The sequence below is a fragment of the Poecilia formosa genome, unplaced genomic scaffold (genome assembly GCF_000485575.1).
Source record: "Poecilia formosa unplaced genomic scaffold, Poecilia_formosa-5.1.2 Scaffold185, whole genome shotgun sequence".
NCBI lineage: Eukaryota > Metazoa > Chordata > Actinopteri > Cyprinodontiformes > Poeciliidae > Poecilia > Poecilia formosa.
The window spans coordinates 393331-410694 of record NW_006800124.1 but is presented as its reverse complement, the minus strand read 5'-3'; the positions used below and the strand labels follow the sequence as shown (position 1 = coordinate 410694).

Here is a 17364-nt window from a genome sequence, read left to right as displayed (position 1 = left end):
TTTTTTTACATATTTGTTAAAAGTGTCACCATGTTGTGACAGTGTAATGTGAGAAAGATAATCTGTGAAAAGATGGAGCTCCTCTGCCTCCTCTCTGAGCTGCTATTGCTGTTTGACGAAATGCAGCGCTATGGTCAAAAACAGCCAATCAGAGCCAGGAGGCGGATTTTAATACTGTCAGTCATGCTTGTCTACATGTTGCTTAAGGTGCTGATGGCGTAGAAACAACTTAACGCTACAGAAAAACTGTTTAACCGGTGTCACCAGGGGCCATGCTAACTACCCTTAGCATTCCTGACTCTCAGAGCAAGGAGGAAAGGTGAGCGGTGCATACATGAACCTGATTGACAGCGCTAAAACCCACCTTCTCCTGGCTCTTATTTGTTGTATATAGCTAGCACTGGGAGAAGACAGAGAAGATCATCTGTCTCATATTATACTGACACAACATGGTGTCGGTTTCAACAAATTTGTGGGAGTATTTTTAGTAACAGTCACATACTACAGACCCCATTTCTTAAGGTGTTTTCACATCTATAGTTCATATACTTTGGTTTGGATCAGTTGTTGAGTTTGTTAACTTGTAACTTTTTCTAGTGGTTTGGTTTTTCTTCACACAGAAAATGCCAAGCAAACCAAAACCTGCCACTACAAACAACCTGAGAACGTTCAGAATGGCCAGAAGAAGGTCTGAATACAAGAAGCAGCTGTAGTGTTCTGAGTCAGTAGGAAACTTTGAGAATTTAATCATACTATTGCTACTTTCCCACTGTTTAAACAAAGTTTATCTGGGAAGTATACTAAATTACTTGAAGAGGGTTTCTTGAAAGTTGCATGTGACTAAGATTTTACGGAAAAGAAGTCTATCTTTCTTCGTTTGTTTACTCTGCTGCATCCCACAACGCATTGCATGCCTGGCTGTGGGGATGGCTCAAGCTAGCACCCTAGCAGTGCTGGATTGAAGTCTGATTAAATTGACGCTATAACCAAAGCGCTCTGGAGTTAACTTACCGAGACCACTGGCAAAAGGTTGTTTTGGTCCGGACCGTGGTACAATTGCTTTGTTCATGTCGACAAAAATAAACTGCAACAAGCAGTGAAACTAACCAGAGTTTGTTTTAGACAAACTAAACTCCTCAAGTGTATTTCATTTAAGACTCTTTTAGGGTTTGTTTAAGCCAGTTACCAATTATTTTGACATTGTGATCACCGTGCTCAACCCAAGTATGATCGAGCTTAAATGTATCAACTGTTTGTGTCATCAATGCACTGAATATTTTTCCAAAAGTCTTGGGCATCATCAAGATACTTTTTGCCAGAAGTCAGATGGGCCCATGTGTTTCTGATCAGATGTCAAAGACTTCTCCAGAAGAATAAGTCATTGTTTGGCTCTTGGAGTAATTTTGGTTGGCCATCCTCTCCCTGGATGGTTCACTACGGCTTCATGTTTTCTCAGTTTTTGAACAATGGCTCCCACTATAGTTCACTGGACTCTGAAGTCTTAGAAGGCTTTGTAATCTTTTCCACACTGATAGATATCAATGACCTCGTTTGTGATAGATTGGGAAATTATGTTGCTTTATTAGATCTAGAAACATACTTGTCAGACAGGTTCTATTTAAGTGTTTCTAGAAGTCTGGTAAATAGGCCTTGGTTTCTGGTCAGTGAAATTCATTCGTAGTTTTCCAGGATATAGGGACTTTTTCAGTTATGGTCAGGTGGGTTTGGATAGTAGCCAGTAGTTATGCTGACTATGAAATACTGTACCAACATGTTAGTTAGCAAAAACTAATCCTAAAGCGCTAAAGCCAACCATGTTTACATCCACCATGTGTCAATAGCACAACATGTATTACAACACAGTATTTTGCCCTCAACAGAATCAAATTTATTGACGGTACAGTTGCTCTTCAGGAAATTTCTTGAAGAAGATTAATTTAAACAGAGCCTTCTCTAATGGCTTCAGTTTTGTAATAAAGAATATCGCCAACTTTGTTACTAACTTAGGTTAATTGACCACTGCAGGCCGTCAGTAGATTTTAAACTGTTCTACAGCGATGCATTCTGGGTACAAACTCTTCACCCACTGTAAAACCATAGCAGAACTATAAACACCTGACTGCTTGAGGTCAGTAACCAAAACTTCAGCACAAATGTCGCACTTGATTCAACTGAAAGCTTATGATACAGTTAAGCATATAAGAGCTTTAAATTATTTCAGAGGAAGCTAAGCAGCTAAACGTTTCAAAGGTTAGCTAAAGTGCTAATTAGCTCCACTATTAGCGCTTTAGTGTAAGTGTGTTCACTGCTGGGGTTTCGCTTAGTAAATGGGATTTTTGTATTTGCTCTGGTTATCTTTGTTGATCATGTTGGGAATTCATGTTTGTTGCTGTTGTCACGACGACGATGAAAGCATGTTGAGTCCAACATGCTTTCACTATTTAAAATATTAATCTCTCTGTTGCTCCTTTGTTCTGATGAGCGGCTCACAGAACCTGAAGTGGTGTGTTTGTGAGTTCTGTCCACATCTGAGTACACAGAACCAAAGGTTCTCTGGAACCAATTATTTTTGTCTCAAACAAGAAGGATTTTCAGGGTATATGATATGTAAACATCACCGAATGGAAAGAGGACAGTTTGGTAAACATTTCAAAAGCGGATCCGATCTGCATGCCGTGTCATACAAATGGATTTGGACTCACACAATGTGGTCAGGTTGCTTTCAGTTCTCTGCTGTGGCTCATGTGTTAACACTTTCAAAAGTTCAAATTCTTGATCCTGGAGACAAAAAAAAAAAACAAGAAACGGCACTGGGTCTTGTTCTTCGCAGTAGCAGAATTAGGAAGAAACCTTTACGTCAAAACTGACTGAATTTCTAAGTAGATGTGTAAATACACTGTACAGTCCACTGACAGCAGGGCTGCTGTGTTACTATTGTTAGGAAATGCTGAAAACACAAAGCAGAACCAAATACAGACACTTTGAAGATGGACCCAAAAATCAACTGGACAAATTCAGAAGAACCAGGAGAGGCAGAAATGTTTTAGAACCCATCACTCACTCAACTTTTGGCTCTGCTGGCCAGCAAAACAAACACTCTGTACACTAATTACGACATTGCTTGTTGAAAGAGACGGATTGCTTGTCTTAACTGATTCCTTTTGATGCCCAGAGTGTGACTGATGGGTCTCTCTGGCTGACCCTCACCGTGTTTTGGACTCAAAACTCTTAACCTTATTGCTTTACTATTCATTATGGTGCTTTAGTTTAGGAAAGAATGACCATGAATTTCATGTATTATATCACCCACAACAACATTTGTCTGAACTCTTGAACTTTTTCCACAATCACCATGTTTCCGTCCAGTTGTGATACAAATTTATAAAATGTTGCACAAAAGAAAATGCGAATTAGGCATGTTTCCATTTGGGGGTTTGAAGCTAATCTGAGGTACAAACTCACCAGTGGATGGGAAAGTTTGCTAAGTCAGAACTTATTTGGCGAACGTGTCTCTGTTTCCTCTTTTGCGCATCAACTTTTTCAGAAAATTTCAAAAACCACCTCACGCTAACGCAAAACCTTTCCTTTGCAAAATTTGTAAGGTTTTTTCTAATTTTACCATTTCCATCGACCTTTTCTATCACAATACTTCAAAATGTGCATAAAAAAAATCTTGATGGGAACACAGCCAAATGGAACGTCAAACCCACCTCCATGTTCCGATGTCCAAGGTAAACGAAACGTACGCGACACTTCGGACTACTGAGCCCGCAACTGCAAATTAGAAGCAGCGGTAATTCAGGGAAATTTGTCTATTTTTAACACATTTGCACTTTTGTCCACATCATCATAGCACGGCATCTGCGTGTCAAATTTTTAGGATGGAGATTCCTTTAGTATAACTTGGAATAAAGCCGTAGTATGAAATGTGGAAAAAGTTAAGCGCTGTGAATGCTTTCCGGATTCACTGCACAGCCAAAGCTAAGAATAATCGACAATCAAAGATTAGAAAATCTCAGTTCACAGATGTTTTCCTACCATTCTGATTGAACTTTAGCTATTTTACAAAGAACCTGCCAAAAAATACAATCCTTAATGGGCGAAGCTGGTAAAGATATGCAGCTGGACCTGCAGTGAAATATGGTTCTATGAGGAGTTAGCTCATGGAGAATGAATATAAAAGCATATCACTCTTAGGATATTAATATCCTAAAAATATAAAAACCCCTGTCTCATTTTGATTCTACAAAATTTCGCACTTACTTGTCGATCTAAAACATAAAAATTCTAATAAAAAACACTGAAGGTTGTGGTTGTAACATGAAAAAGCTATTAAAAAAATCCATGTTTTAGTGAGAATAAGGAACATCTGACACAAAATGAGCTTTATGCAGAAATATCAAAAATCCAAACAGGTAAGAAGGTTTTATTTAACTAAATATTATTTAGAAAAAGAAAGCTTCAATATTTATCTAACAGGTTTTTCTTTTAAACTTTTTTGTGCGTCACAAAACTGAAAATTTGTGTCAGACCAAGTTCTTTGTAGCATCGCTGCTTTTATTACTGAAACGCTCATGTTTGAAAGAACATATATGTGGGATTGCACTCATCGCAACCTTATGTTTTTTAATTGATCTTAAAATTGTGCAAATTGGAATCACGGAAATAAATTTGGTTGGTGGAAACACGGCAATGTGGGAAAAAAAAAAGTTTTTTGATGATAAAACGTTTCTCCGCTGGAATGAGGTCATTTTTCGGCCGTATCAAAATTAGCATGTTTCGCAAAACTGCAACGTAAACTCTTGTTTCACATCACGAATCACTTTGTCAACAAACGAATTTTACTACTGGTAAAGATGACATAGATGATAACAGGATGTGGGGTTTTTTAAAACAACTATTTGCCTGAACAAACTTATTCATGTGTGGTTTTAGTTAAGTTTCTTACTTAATGGAAAAACCGCATTTGTGCAATTGAGGTTTTTGTTTTTCTCGACTTTAGCGCGATAGCGACAAAGTTTTGCTGATGTTTCACTCTTAACTAGCTGAACTACATCCACCAAGGTGGAATGGTCTTCATGCAGTCTTGACTTCAACCCTGTTGAACACTTGTGGAAACCTGTCAACCACATCGATTGAGTTGCACTGGTTGAAGCCTGGGGTGCCATCCCACAGCAGTGTGTGACCACACTAATGGCCAGAATAAAGAGCTTGTTGTTGGCTGTGTATGGTTCTCTCATGAAGACCTCGTTTATTAAAACGAATACATTTGTTTTAATCGCCGACGTGGAATAATTCACGATGTGGTCTCGAACAACGATCGGCTCCAAATCTCCCAGGAGGAAATGAGCTTCGTTATCGTCGGTGTATGAAGAATAACAGAAAGGCCCACAGATGGCAGTGAGTCTACAGTTACACTGTTAAGGGCAGGATCAGCAAAATAGGTTTAGTCATTTTTGACCTTTGAATGACCCCTGTGTGGGAGGGGACAGAGACAGAAAAGATATAAGAAATAAAGCAAGGGGGGAAAGGAAGATGGAAATGAAAACAGAGTGAGGGGCAGTGAGGGGAGAGAGAGAGCAGTAGGATAACAGAAAGGGATAACAGACACGAGAGAAGAGAGAGAGAGAAACGTACTGTAGAGCTCCTGGCAGACAAAAGGAGGGAGGGGGATTGTTTCGCCGTCTCTCTTCTCTCCCTCCGGCTTTAAAAAGTGAAACCGCTCTTTGAAGTGGGGAGGTGGGAGGAGGTGGGGGCCACAGTGCTGTACCTTCACCATCCTGTCTGGAGTGTCAGGAGTATATAATGCACGGACCTGGACCTGAATCCCAGACGCCACGCGGAGCTGCAAACGGACAACCAGCAGAGGACCCGACGCCACGACGACCATGAACGACGTTAAGCTGGCCCTGCTGGGAAGCCAGGGGGCCGGCAAGTCAGGTGGGCCACAAAAACTACTCTGATAACAGGGAAAAATTTATATTTACTTAGTTTTTTTTTTGCTTTTAAGGCAGAGTTATAGAAATCAGTGAAAAATGTATCAATGTAAATAAATCATTTTAGACGAGAACTAATTGTAACTCTTGTGATTTCTGTGTAATAAACCAGATTCTTCTACATATTCCTGAGATGGAGCAAAATAAAATAACTTTTTTGGTAACTGGATTATTTTTTCTGCTTTACTTATAAATATAATATTTTCAAAATGCAGGGAAAAAACCAACATGAGCAGAAACAGAATGTGCATCAGACGTCCATTCTGTCTTCAGGAAAACATTTGCTGTGTTTGTCTGAGAGATGCTGCTGGAAATTTCAGCTAATTAGTGATCAATTAATTAATCACTAATGATTCATCGTACTTGACACCATTGCTGCCTGTACTTTTGATTTTAAAGCGAAACAAATCTGTTCTACTGATCAAATTAAATCCAAACATGACATTTATTCAGATCTTTTTTAAAATCTTTTTAGCCGTTTTCAAGAACATCTTTTTATTCTTACATAATTACTTTTTTTTCCCCCACTTACACCTTAGACCTGACAGTAATGTGATTTCTTATTAAATCAACTGTTCAGATCTGATAAGATGAATATATTTTATAGTTTTTGCTTCGTTCATTTTGCTCATTTTGTTTAACTCCACGAAGCATTATGCTCTTGCTGTATGTTTTCTCATTTCAAACTTTTGAGGGTGGTTGTAATATAACGGCAATGAAAATAAATTAAAAATTAAAAATAAGAATGAAGGTACTAAGAAAATTTTGTATTTGGAATTTAATTAAGTCATTGAAATTTCTCTTGTAACACAAAGTTATTTACTATTTTCAAAGAACAAATATTCTTCATGCTCTTCTTCATCTCATTATTAATAATAATAGTCTAGTAATAATTAGGATTCTTTTGCAAGCTAACAAAACAGTAGCACTTTGTTTTTCTGGATTCTTGGCATACCTGGGGAGGTCTTTATTTTCACTGACGTAATTATTAAAAAAAAGTAAAAGAGGAATTTTTGCCCAGTTTGTGTAGATTCATCAACTAGCATGAATCACATTTTGACCCAGGTCCATGTGGAAGGTTTTGATTTGCCAGAGTTCAAACTTCACATGCAGTGGAGACCAAAATATATATTTTTTTGCAAAATGAAATCATTCCAATTTTAATCAGAGAGAAGTGGAAGGAAAGCATCCAGCAGCTGGCCCCGCTCCCAGAGGCTTATTCCAGGTCTTAGATTATTTTACTTTTCTGTTCGATAACTCTTAATCCTACCCCTCACTTCAACCTCAATCACAAACTACAACATTAGTTTCTGTGTAATAAACTGTGGAAACATTCGTTTCCACAGTACAACTGAGAGTTGATAAGTAACGCCCAAACTGGCCACTAGGGGGTTTGGAGCTTGATGACACCAATATTTGTCCAACTGTGAGAACAGAGAAGAGATTTGATGAGTTTCATTTCTCTAATGGACGACTGGAAGTGGCAAAAACCTGAAATGACTTCAGACTGTGGAGCTGGTGGCTGCTAAACAGCTATAGCTAGCACGAGCTAGCTACTAGCTAGCCACAGTTGAGTTTAGTGTGAGCTCTTTCTCCCAGTATGAAAACAAAAGTTTTTATTTGTATATATATTACTAAAACAGAAGACAAACAGGTCTTGTTTTCCGTTCAAAAATTTGTCGGTGTGATTTTGTTTTGGTTGAAAAAAGTAGGTAAATGCCGAGAAGAGCAATGCTAACAGTGGAGTATCTGGTTTGTTTGTGCCATTAAGAGTTTAAATGTCACCATTTCTGAAGCAATTGTTTTGTTAGAAAAAACACATTTATTTAACCAAAGTGTGGTACGAAACTAAAACGGATCAAACCAAGATTTAGATAGGAAGAAAACAGAGAAAAAACCAGCACAAATAGAATTAAATCATGTTACAATGGCTAAAGTAAAAACAGAAACAGAAATAAAGCAGCTTACACTGTGAAAATAAAGAACCAGATAAGTAGGTTTTTAAGAGAAAAAAACAACAACACACTAATATTTAATGGCAACTTTTCCCATAATCTCCAAGACTGAAAAGGTTCAATCTGCTTTGAGCTTCGGCCTTGTTTTTGACAACCATCATAAGCTGGTCAGCTGATTTAAGGGCCAGATGTGAAACAAAAGGAGAGCTATTGAGAAGAAAGAGAACTGAGACATTTAAAAGCCAAGGGAAGGAATTTAAAATAATTTCTTTGTCACACAGGAAGCCAGTGAGGAGCAGACAGAACAGCCGAGATTAGTTTTCCTCCCTGGTACTTGAAAAAACAGCTGACATCATACATATTTTGACATATTGCTTAAATTCAAATGGATTAGTAAGGCACAAATTTCAAAATAAAAGTTAGGCTAATTTAGGAGCTAATGGTTTATGTCCAACCCAGTTGTTGCTACATTTTGATGTCAGTTCTTCTGGTTATATTGAGTGAATACAGACTTAGTGCCTGATTTAAAGGTTTTATCACAGTCAACAGTTAATCATTCAGTTTTGTCAATACAAATGTTGATAGGGTTAAGGTTTTATTTCCATTTTATGTGAGAAATATTGTAAGCATCATATTTACTAACCTGGTAAAAGCCATCCCCTGATTCTACGCTTGACTTCGTCCAGAGGGTCTGGATTCTTTGGCTGTTGAGAAATGATTGCTTGCTGTAGATGTGGATTCTATTGAAGTTTTAAATTTTACCCAATTCGACACTATGAAGCTTACTGGAGATTCTGCGCACTGTGAACAACCATATCAGTAGCATAAAATCTGCTTTTTGACTTTTTGAAGACTTCTGTTAGCATCTTGTGGCCTTGAGCTTGTTTAGCTAGCCAACGGTTTGTGTTGAATGTCTCCCATCTGTAGATGACGTACATCTCCTGAGAAGCTTCTGCTGTCTTTTCTTTGAAGGCCCCAGGTAGTGGATTTGATCTCAACATGTTCCCTCTCACTTCAACAGGCACACCAAAAAAGAAATCTCTAAAGCAGACCTTCAAAATCCTAAATGTCTGAAAAATGTAAAAAGGCCACTAGCAGCAGCCAAATACACAATATAAATAAAAAGAAAAGCAAAATGTTATAATCATCATTATTGAATAATTATGGTAAAAGGTCGTGTTAATGTAATATTGTAAATATTTGACCATTAAAAAAAGCCATAGAAAGATCTGAAACCTGTTCATCATTTTAACACATTTCTATTCACACTCCTGACTAATTGGAGGATTCTCGCGGATGGTTTTTTGAAGAGTCAGGACGCGTTGGAGCACATCTGGTTCAAAAGCACATTCAAAACTTTGGTTTAAGTGGTGCTTTGCATTTAAATAAATAATACTTTAATTAGAAGGAAAGTTAGGTGCAGAAGTTAGACTGCAACAACTGCACTGTACTGGTTAACTAAATGCATTAGCGGCCCCGCCCTGCTCCGCTCCTGTCAGTCACACATCCCAGACGGTTTACACTTGACTAACGCTGCAGTAGCAAGATGAGAAGATGTTGAGTCAAAGCTAAAAACAGGAGAAGTTACAGCGCTAAATCAAATGGTGGTCTAAGAACAAAAGTAGTAACATTTTATTTAAAATATGTCAGGATTTACTTCAGGCTGAGGCCTGTAATTAAAGTTAATCTGTTGGGTTGGAACAGGTTCAGACACAATATCTATGGGCTCGGTCTGGGTCGGGTTGGATTCTATAGGATCTAATCTCTAGTGCAGATCTACTTTTCCATTTTTTTTCACTGGCTTGTACCTTACAAACAACAGGGAATATAAAAGCCTTCAAGGTTTCTGAGGCCAAAATAACAAACAAAAATAGACCCCCATTATAGTGGCGGTCACACAAAAAAACTACAATTACTAAACTCCCTGTCCGACCACAAAACAGGGAAGAAATCAGTCAAAGGAAAATGGCAGAGAACCCAAACTGAACTCCCTATCTAAGCACAGAACATGCTGAAGTTCAAATGTCACTGAAGCTCTTACGCGGTCCACTGATGAGGGGGAAGTGGTTCCAGGTGTGTTAGAAGGCCTGCAAACACAAAGGAGCAAAGGTGGGACCTGGAGAACGAGGACCCCTAGAGGTCAGACGTAACAGTAGGTGAGCGGCCTACATCGGAGCTGTGACTGTGGAGGGTCTGTACCCTCTGCACTCTGTTCCTGCATGCTTGGGTCCGTTCGTTACCATTTCTGCTCTGTTTGTTGCGCTTTGTGCTCAGTTTTGTTCTCGGCCGCTTCGGCCTCTCTGCTGTGACAGCGACAAGAACGTCCGATGCGCTAAAGCACAATGAGATATAAGCCTTTGGGGTCTTTTCCGAATTGAAATGACATTGTGTGTGTGTGTGTGTGTGCGTGTGTGTGTGTGTGCGTGTGTGTGCGTGTGTGTGTGTGTGTGTGTGTGTGTGTGTGTGTGTTGAGGCCTACCGTCATTAATGTTCTGTTCTGGGACCCCAGCCCAACAATTGAAACTTGTTGTCTGTGGGACCAGAACTGGCCCCGGTCAGTCGGTTTCATGTGGGTGTGAATGGACCGCTCACCTCGCTGTGCCAAACATGCACACAAAACTTTTCTAGCAAAGCGGCGTGACCTGTTTGATGTGGAGCTAAAGGTTTTCACCGTTCCAGTCCCAGAAACTGTTGGCTCTGTGTTGGGTCTGCACAGATAAATGAATTTTTTATTTATTTTTTATTCTTGTCACACCTCATTCCCCCCACCTGTGAGAAATGAGACTTTAATGATCCCGTGTTTTATATTCTGACTTTTTTTCCTTTTTCTTCTTCTTCTTCTGTTTCCTCCAGCTGTCCTTGTGCGATTCTTGACCAGACGCTTTATTGGTGAATACGCCTCGAATGCAAGTAAGTGTTTCCAGATTTCAGAAAGCCTTTTGCTTTTAAAAGCTTTAGTAGAAGACCATAAATACCCAGCGCTGCTATCAGATGCAGATCGGTGAAGGTCGTTTCACCTCTTTATCATTTTGGTCGTTTCCTTTTACTGAAAATTTTTTCTTATCCAACCTGAAACCTGATGACCTAAGGTATTTTTTTTTCTGATGGATCTTTATGACTTTTAATCAAACAGAAATGACTCAGAATTAATTTGGTGTGATCAGTTCAATTCATAGTCTTTAATTTTTCCAGAAATCAGCTGTACCAAACAATTCATGGTTAATGGGAAAAGGTCATTATTTGAGTTTTTCACCTGCCCATCAAAAAACTCAAATAATATAGAATTAATTGGAATTATACAAAATATTTGTGCATTTTTAGATATTTATTTGACTTACCTATTAAAACGTACCCAAAAACAATAATGACAGGGCACAAAATGAGGGTAGAAAATGGCAAAGTGGAAAAAGGTACTGAATTACAAATTTACCTGATGACTCTGCACCAGTACAGCAACTCTTCAATACACCAACAGTTTGGTCAAATATGTAAAAACAACTGTAATTTGTTTAGTCAGTGCAATCAGGAGCATAACAGCCAATGAGAAATAAACATAAAGAAACTGACATAAACAAAAGGTTGACTACAATTAGGAAATCTAAATATAATGTAAAATAAATAATAAAGCATGACGTCGCTCAGAGTACAAACCATAGAATTAGACTAAATAGATCTACTCTTACGGATCAGGAACATTGTCACTGATACCTGATATTTTTTTTCAATATCAAGAGCAATATTAATATCGGATCGTTGCGTCTCTATATGAAATCCATGCTAACAAACAAGGTTGTAGTAATTTTTTAAAGGTCAAATTCAAACTGTATGTCACTCATAAACACAAAATGCACAAATCAAACAGAATAACGCTGTAATGATACTTATGCCAATAGGTTTTGTCCTTTTTCTCTCTCTTGCGTCTCGTTTACAGACTCTTTGTACCATAAGAGGTTGTCGATCGACGGCAGGCAGTTGAACCTTGAAGTGTTTGACCCCTGCTCTCAGGTACGACTCACATGTCAAGGCTATGATATGGAGTCCAGGTTGTACGTTCCTGTTTGGAGTTCTCTTATTTTCAGCATTCATTACTATAGACAGCCAAAAGTCAGCTTCTAGACTGACTTTTTTTCAGCCAGGAAGTAGCAATACCTGGGACAGATTTTTTGTTTGTTTGTTTTTTTGTTTGTTTGTTTCACATTCCAACAACAAAACTTCAAATCTGAAAAGTGTGGCATGTGCAGGTGAAATCAGATGTTTACATACACCGAATACAAAGACACACACATTTTTTTTCTCAGCATCTGAAGTAAAGTCAGACCAAAGTTTTCTTGTTTTAGGTCAGTTAGATTTACCAAAAATATCTATATTTGCTAAATGCCAGGATAAGGAGAAAAATAATATTTCAGATATTTATTTATGAATGTGTTCAAAATCAGAAGCTGACATACAGAATGATTACTGTCTCTTTAAACAATCAGGGAACGCCCAGATGATGACGTGGTGAGGAACTGGTGCACTTCATAAAATTCATACAGTTCAAAGGCAATGCTGACAAATACAGAGGAAATTTAGGTAAACTTCTAATTTTAAAAACATTAATAAGCATTAATAAATAAACATTGATTGATTGATTGATTGATTTGGACATTGCTTCTATATTTTTACGTAATGTTGTTTTCCTCATGACGTCATCTATTTTATGAAGTGCACCAGTTCCTCACCACGTCATCATCTGGGCGTTCCCTGATTGTTTAAAGGGACAGTAATCATTCTGTATGTCAGCTTCTGATCTTGAACACATTCATAAATAAATCTCTGACATATTTTCTCATTATTGTGACATTTAGCAAATAGAAACTAACAGAAGTACTTTAAAGTCTATTCTCTGAGATAAAGGGTGATAAAAGGGCAAAACATCCAAAGTTGGTTGAATACTTTTTGCGTGGTTGTAACGTGGAAACAATAGTGTGTATGAATACTTCTACAAGGTGATATACGCAGCTTTCAGACATGAAAATTGCATAACACACTTATAGAAACTCATCTAGCTAATAACATGTTTAGAATACAAAACTGAAATAAAACTAGTTTCTTTTTTGTTTTACTCTGAAACTGTGATTTCAGAATAAAAGCACTTGTCCCCCTGTCAGCAGAGCTCCGAGGCCCGGTGCATCCTGGAGGAGCCAGTGGACTGGGCCGACGGCTTCGTGGTGGTGTACAACATCAGTGACCGCTCTTCCTTCATCAACGCCAAAAGCATCCTGTGCCAGATCCGGGAGGCTCGCACCGACAGCTGCAAAGGGTCAGAGGCAGCGCAACTCAACAGTAGATCAGAAATAACAGCATGCTGATGTCATGTAGCTGTAAGGAGCTCTAACAGATCAGAGGTTTGTTTAGCATTGAGGCTTTTCCTGCTAGCCTCTAAATGTTTCACAGGTAGAAATATGTCCTACTGCAAACATTTATGGCAGTTCTGTTCTGGATTTGAGAGTGCAGAACGTAACTACAGCGGCATGTTGGGGTCACTGTTAAGGGGGAAAAAAAGAGGTGTAGATTTCTGCAAAAAACAACTCAAAAATTTACCAAAACAAAAAAAGTGGAAATTTCTGAGTTTGAAAAGCCAAAAATTTGCTAAAACAACCCTCTGAAATTTTGAAATTAATCTTTGAAATTCTTTAGGAAAAACTAAAAAATATCCATGTTATTCAAAAGTAACAAAAGATGGCAGATTGTTTTTTGACAGAGAAAATATAAAAATGATTTTAATTAACAAAATATGTAACGTACTACAAAATTAACAAAAGCTAAATTATAAAGACAGAAACACTAAGAAACATTATTTGGGTCAATTCTTCTGTTTGGTTTGACTATAATATTTCTACATTTCTAAAAGCAACTCTTCATGCTGAACAGCTGCTATAACTGATTGCAGAAATCACTTTCCAAAAGTTGTTCAGGGAGAAAAGTCATTTTTAATGTCAGCTCCTAAAAACTAGGGATGCATCCGTACGACAATTTGAGCTGATATCGATATCCGATACTAATATTGCTGTTATGGTTGATAACCGATATTTTCTGTTATTACATATAGTTTAATACCGTTTTGACACCTTGGGGAAAAAAAACAACAAAAAACCCCACCAGAAATAGACGGCAACAAGATAAAAATAAGTATCGGTTGTTCATATCGGCCCAGTTTTATTCATGGGGCCAACACTGATTTGTTAAAAAAATTACTAATATCGGCCAATACGGATGTTGGAAGCAGTATATTGTGTATCCCTACTAAAATCATGGCATTATTGTTTATTCTTTTTCTCCTTGTTCTGTCATGAAGTTTGACATTTAACTTGCTAACTGAGGCCTGTTGACTTTACTCCTTTGCTGTGTTGTAAACCTAACATATGATGGCGATCATCGAGGTGTTTGTCGTTATTTTGAGAAATTCCAAACTTGTCCTCATGTGGAAAAAGCACAAAAATAACATTTGTGATATTCATAGCTGTATTTTCACCAAATGATAAAACTGAACAAGCAAAGATGTTTTTATTTAAAAAGCAAACAAAAAGCAAAGATTCCTAAGAAGAAACTTTTTTGTTTGTTTGTTTTTGATTCCATAGCACCATATGATTCTCACACAACGTAACTCTTAATGAACAGCATTACATTCACTCTGACGAAGGAAATCGTTAACCAGCCACCTCCAGCGAAAGGCATTTCTTCTCATAGCTAGACTGTTGGTTTATGAGAGAATATTTAAACAAGGGAAGCGGTGAAGTGGCTGGAATTATTTACATCTACACTGCACCCAGACATCCGCAAAAAGAAAATGAAAAAAATACGGCGGGAAGACGGAACGAAAACAAAAGCTCCACTCGTCTCTTTGAAGATGAACAGGAATCTTTGTGCAGGTTTGAGTTTGTGGAATGTCCCGACTGAGCCGTGTGCGTCCTGATTAACGGTTCAAGACGATGGGCAAGAAAAACAAGCCGAGCCACATCAGTTGGGCAACCCGGCTCAGGAAAATTCATCTTACCAACGGAAAGGGAAGAGGAGTGAAGGAGGAGATCATTAACTCATGGTGAAGATAAGAAGAGGATCTGAATGTGGTGTTTGTATGCTACGACCAGTGAGGCACAGATCAATTTTTTTCACTTCCGATACCAATATCTGAAGTTTAGTATCCGCCGATACGATACAGTACAGAAAAACAGTGCTGAGTTGACTTAAAAGGGTTCTTCTTTTTTTAAAAAATAAAAAACACTGACAAATGTAAATTCTCCAGTAGCATCACAAGCTTGATTAAACGTGTAAAATCAACTTTAATTGGTTCAGTCAGTCCAAGTGACTTGAATTGCACTGATTCTTCTGTTTGGTTTTGAGTAATTTCTAAAAGTGTAGAAATTTTTAGAAATTTACATAAAATTTTAGCGTCCATAAAACAGGACTCTAAATGCTGTTTTCACTGGGCCACCGGTTTCCAGTTCCTGACACTGAACCGTCCTGTATCACATTTCCAGCCACTGTAAAATAAATAATAAAGAAACTGACAAAAACAATAGGTTGACTATCTTGGTCAAACAGGTAAAACATAAACGGCACCATCTTTCAAATGTTTCAGAAAGTGTAGCTAGGAATTTTAAATATAAAGTGAAATAAAAGAACAAAGCTTAGAATTAGACAGTAAATTAAGATAATCATTTTATTACAATTGAAAATGTTAAATATGGCACAATGTATTTATCCTTTTTATAAACAAGCAGTTATTGTATAGATCCATGTCTGTCCAGAGAGTTTTACTGAAAAGCCGACTGTGCTGTGCCCAAATCAGCTTCGACTTACGTGATTAAACTTGGTTAAATATTAGCAAGTGTTCTGAAAGACAGTGACCCAAATGCTGTTTTAATAACTGCGTAAATTTGCTCAATCAAGAACAAAAAAAAAAAGGAAAACCAGATGTCTTTCTTTTGATACAGCAAATGTGCAAAATCTGTTTTAAAGTTTTGGATCTGTAATGAATAACATCCTTTTCCTACAAAGTAAAATTTTTTCCATTATCGGGATCGATACATTATTAAGATCAATACCAAGCTAGAACAGCCATCTCACACTCAGAAGGGACACGTTTTGGGTTAAGAAATGTGTCCAAACGTAGGATATACAACGATAGTGTCCGTCCAAGTTAACACTCCTTCCTGTTTCAGGGACTCGGACGTTCCCGTGTGCCTGGTGGGTAACAAGCAGGACCTGTGCCACGTCCGGCAGGTGCGAGAGGACGAAGGCCGCAGCCTGGCGCAGGAAACCCGCTGCCACTTCCAGGAGGTGTCGGCAGCGGAGAGCTACCAGGACATCGCTGGCCTCTTCACCCGGCTCATCCGGCAGGTGATGGAGCACCTGAAGTACCGAGCCGACCGCCGGCGCTACAGCGGCTCCAAGTCCATGGCCAAGCTCATCAACAACGTGTTTGGCAAGAGGAGGAAATCAGTGTGACGGTCCCAGCTGCAGTATGACCTGAAAACAAAGTCAAGCTGGGTGAACTGGGAGGTTGCTTCTTTTTTCTTCTTCTTCTTCTTTTCCAACAAAGTCATAGTCGAGGCAAGCAGCAAAGCTTCGTATTTGTTCAGTACCGTTGAAATGTACTCTTGAACATTTCCACTTGTCACGACTTTAATCTACTTTTTTGGGATTAAACAACATTAGACACACAAAGTGGTGCATAACTGTAAAATGAAGCTTGGTTTATGAATAGTTTTTGCAAATGAAACATCCTCTTTGGCCAAACTTAGGTCTAGTCAAAGTATTTTAAATAGGATTTAGCTTTGGACATTGACTAGGAACACCTGAATATGCTTTGATCTAAAGCAAAACAGCAGCTGCATTTCAATTACAAATGTTGACATTTCTGGTTTTTTGCTAATGTTGAAAAAACTATTTTACAGTTGCATTTTTTTCCGTCGCATAAAAAACGCAATTAAAATCACATGTGAATAATTATGTTCACGAGATAAGTCAATTAAAACACATGCCACGTCAACATCCTGCTACCACTTCCTGTTGTCTTCTTCCTCTTTTCTGCAGTGGTATAATTCGGTTGTTAATCACATTTTGATACTGCCAAAAACTTTTCATAGCACAAAAACGTTTTATTAAGGTTTTGTCCTGTTTCCGTTAAGCGGATTCATGTTCGTAATTCCAATTTGCACAATTTTATGGTCACTAGTGTTGCACAATGTAGATGATGTGTTAGTTCTCAGACATACATTGAAGCCAAAAAGTTAAACTTTGGTCTCGTCTGACCAGAGCGTTTTTGAACATTTCCTTTCTCATTTTACAGCCTACATTTACAGAGCGTATGATCCCTGTATCTCCTCCAGAGTTAGAATAATTGAACCTGGGGAAAGATTAAATTACAA

General features: G+C 38.1%; 1 protein-coding gene across 2 annotated transcripts; it reads left to right on the top strand.

Annotated features, from left to right (window-relative positions):
- The first annotated feature begins 5578 nt into the window (after positions 1-5578).
- rerglb (RERG/RAS-like b) lies at positions 5579-16868 on the top strand. 2 transcript variants are annotated; one of them, XM_016678539.1, is made up of 5 exons: positions 5579-5940; positions 10805-10861; positions 11883-11956; positions 13102-13253; positions 16156-16868. In XM_016678539.1, exons 1-5 carry the CDS (start codon positions 5889-5891, stop codon positions 16439-16441), a joined length of 621 nt encoding a protein of 206 aa, XP_016534025.1. In that variant the 5' UTR covers positions 5579-5888; the 3' UTR covers positions 16442-16868. The 2 variants fall into 2 exon arrangements, with proteins under 2 accessions (XP_016534025.1, XP_007566055.1); XM_007565993.2 differs by having other exon boundaries at positions 5583-5940; positions 13105-13253.
- Positions 16869-17364: the final 496 nt, after the last annotated feature.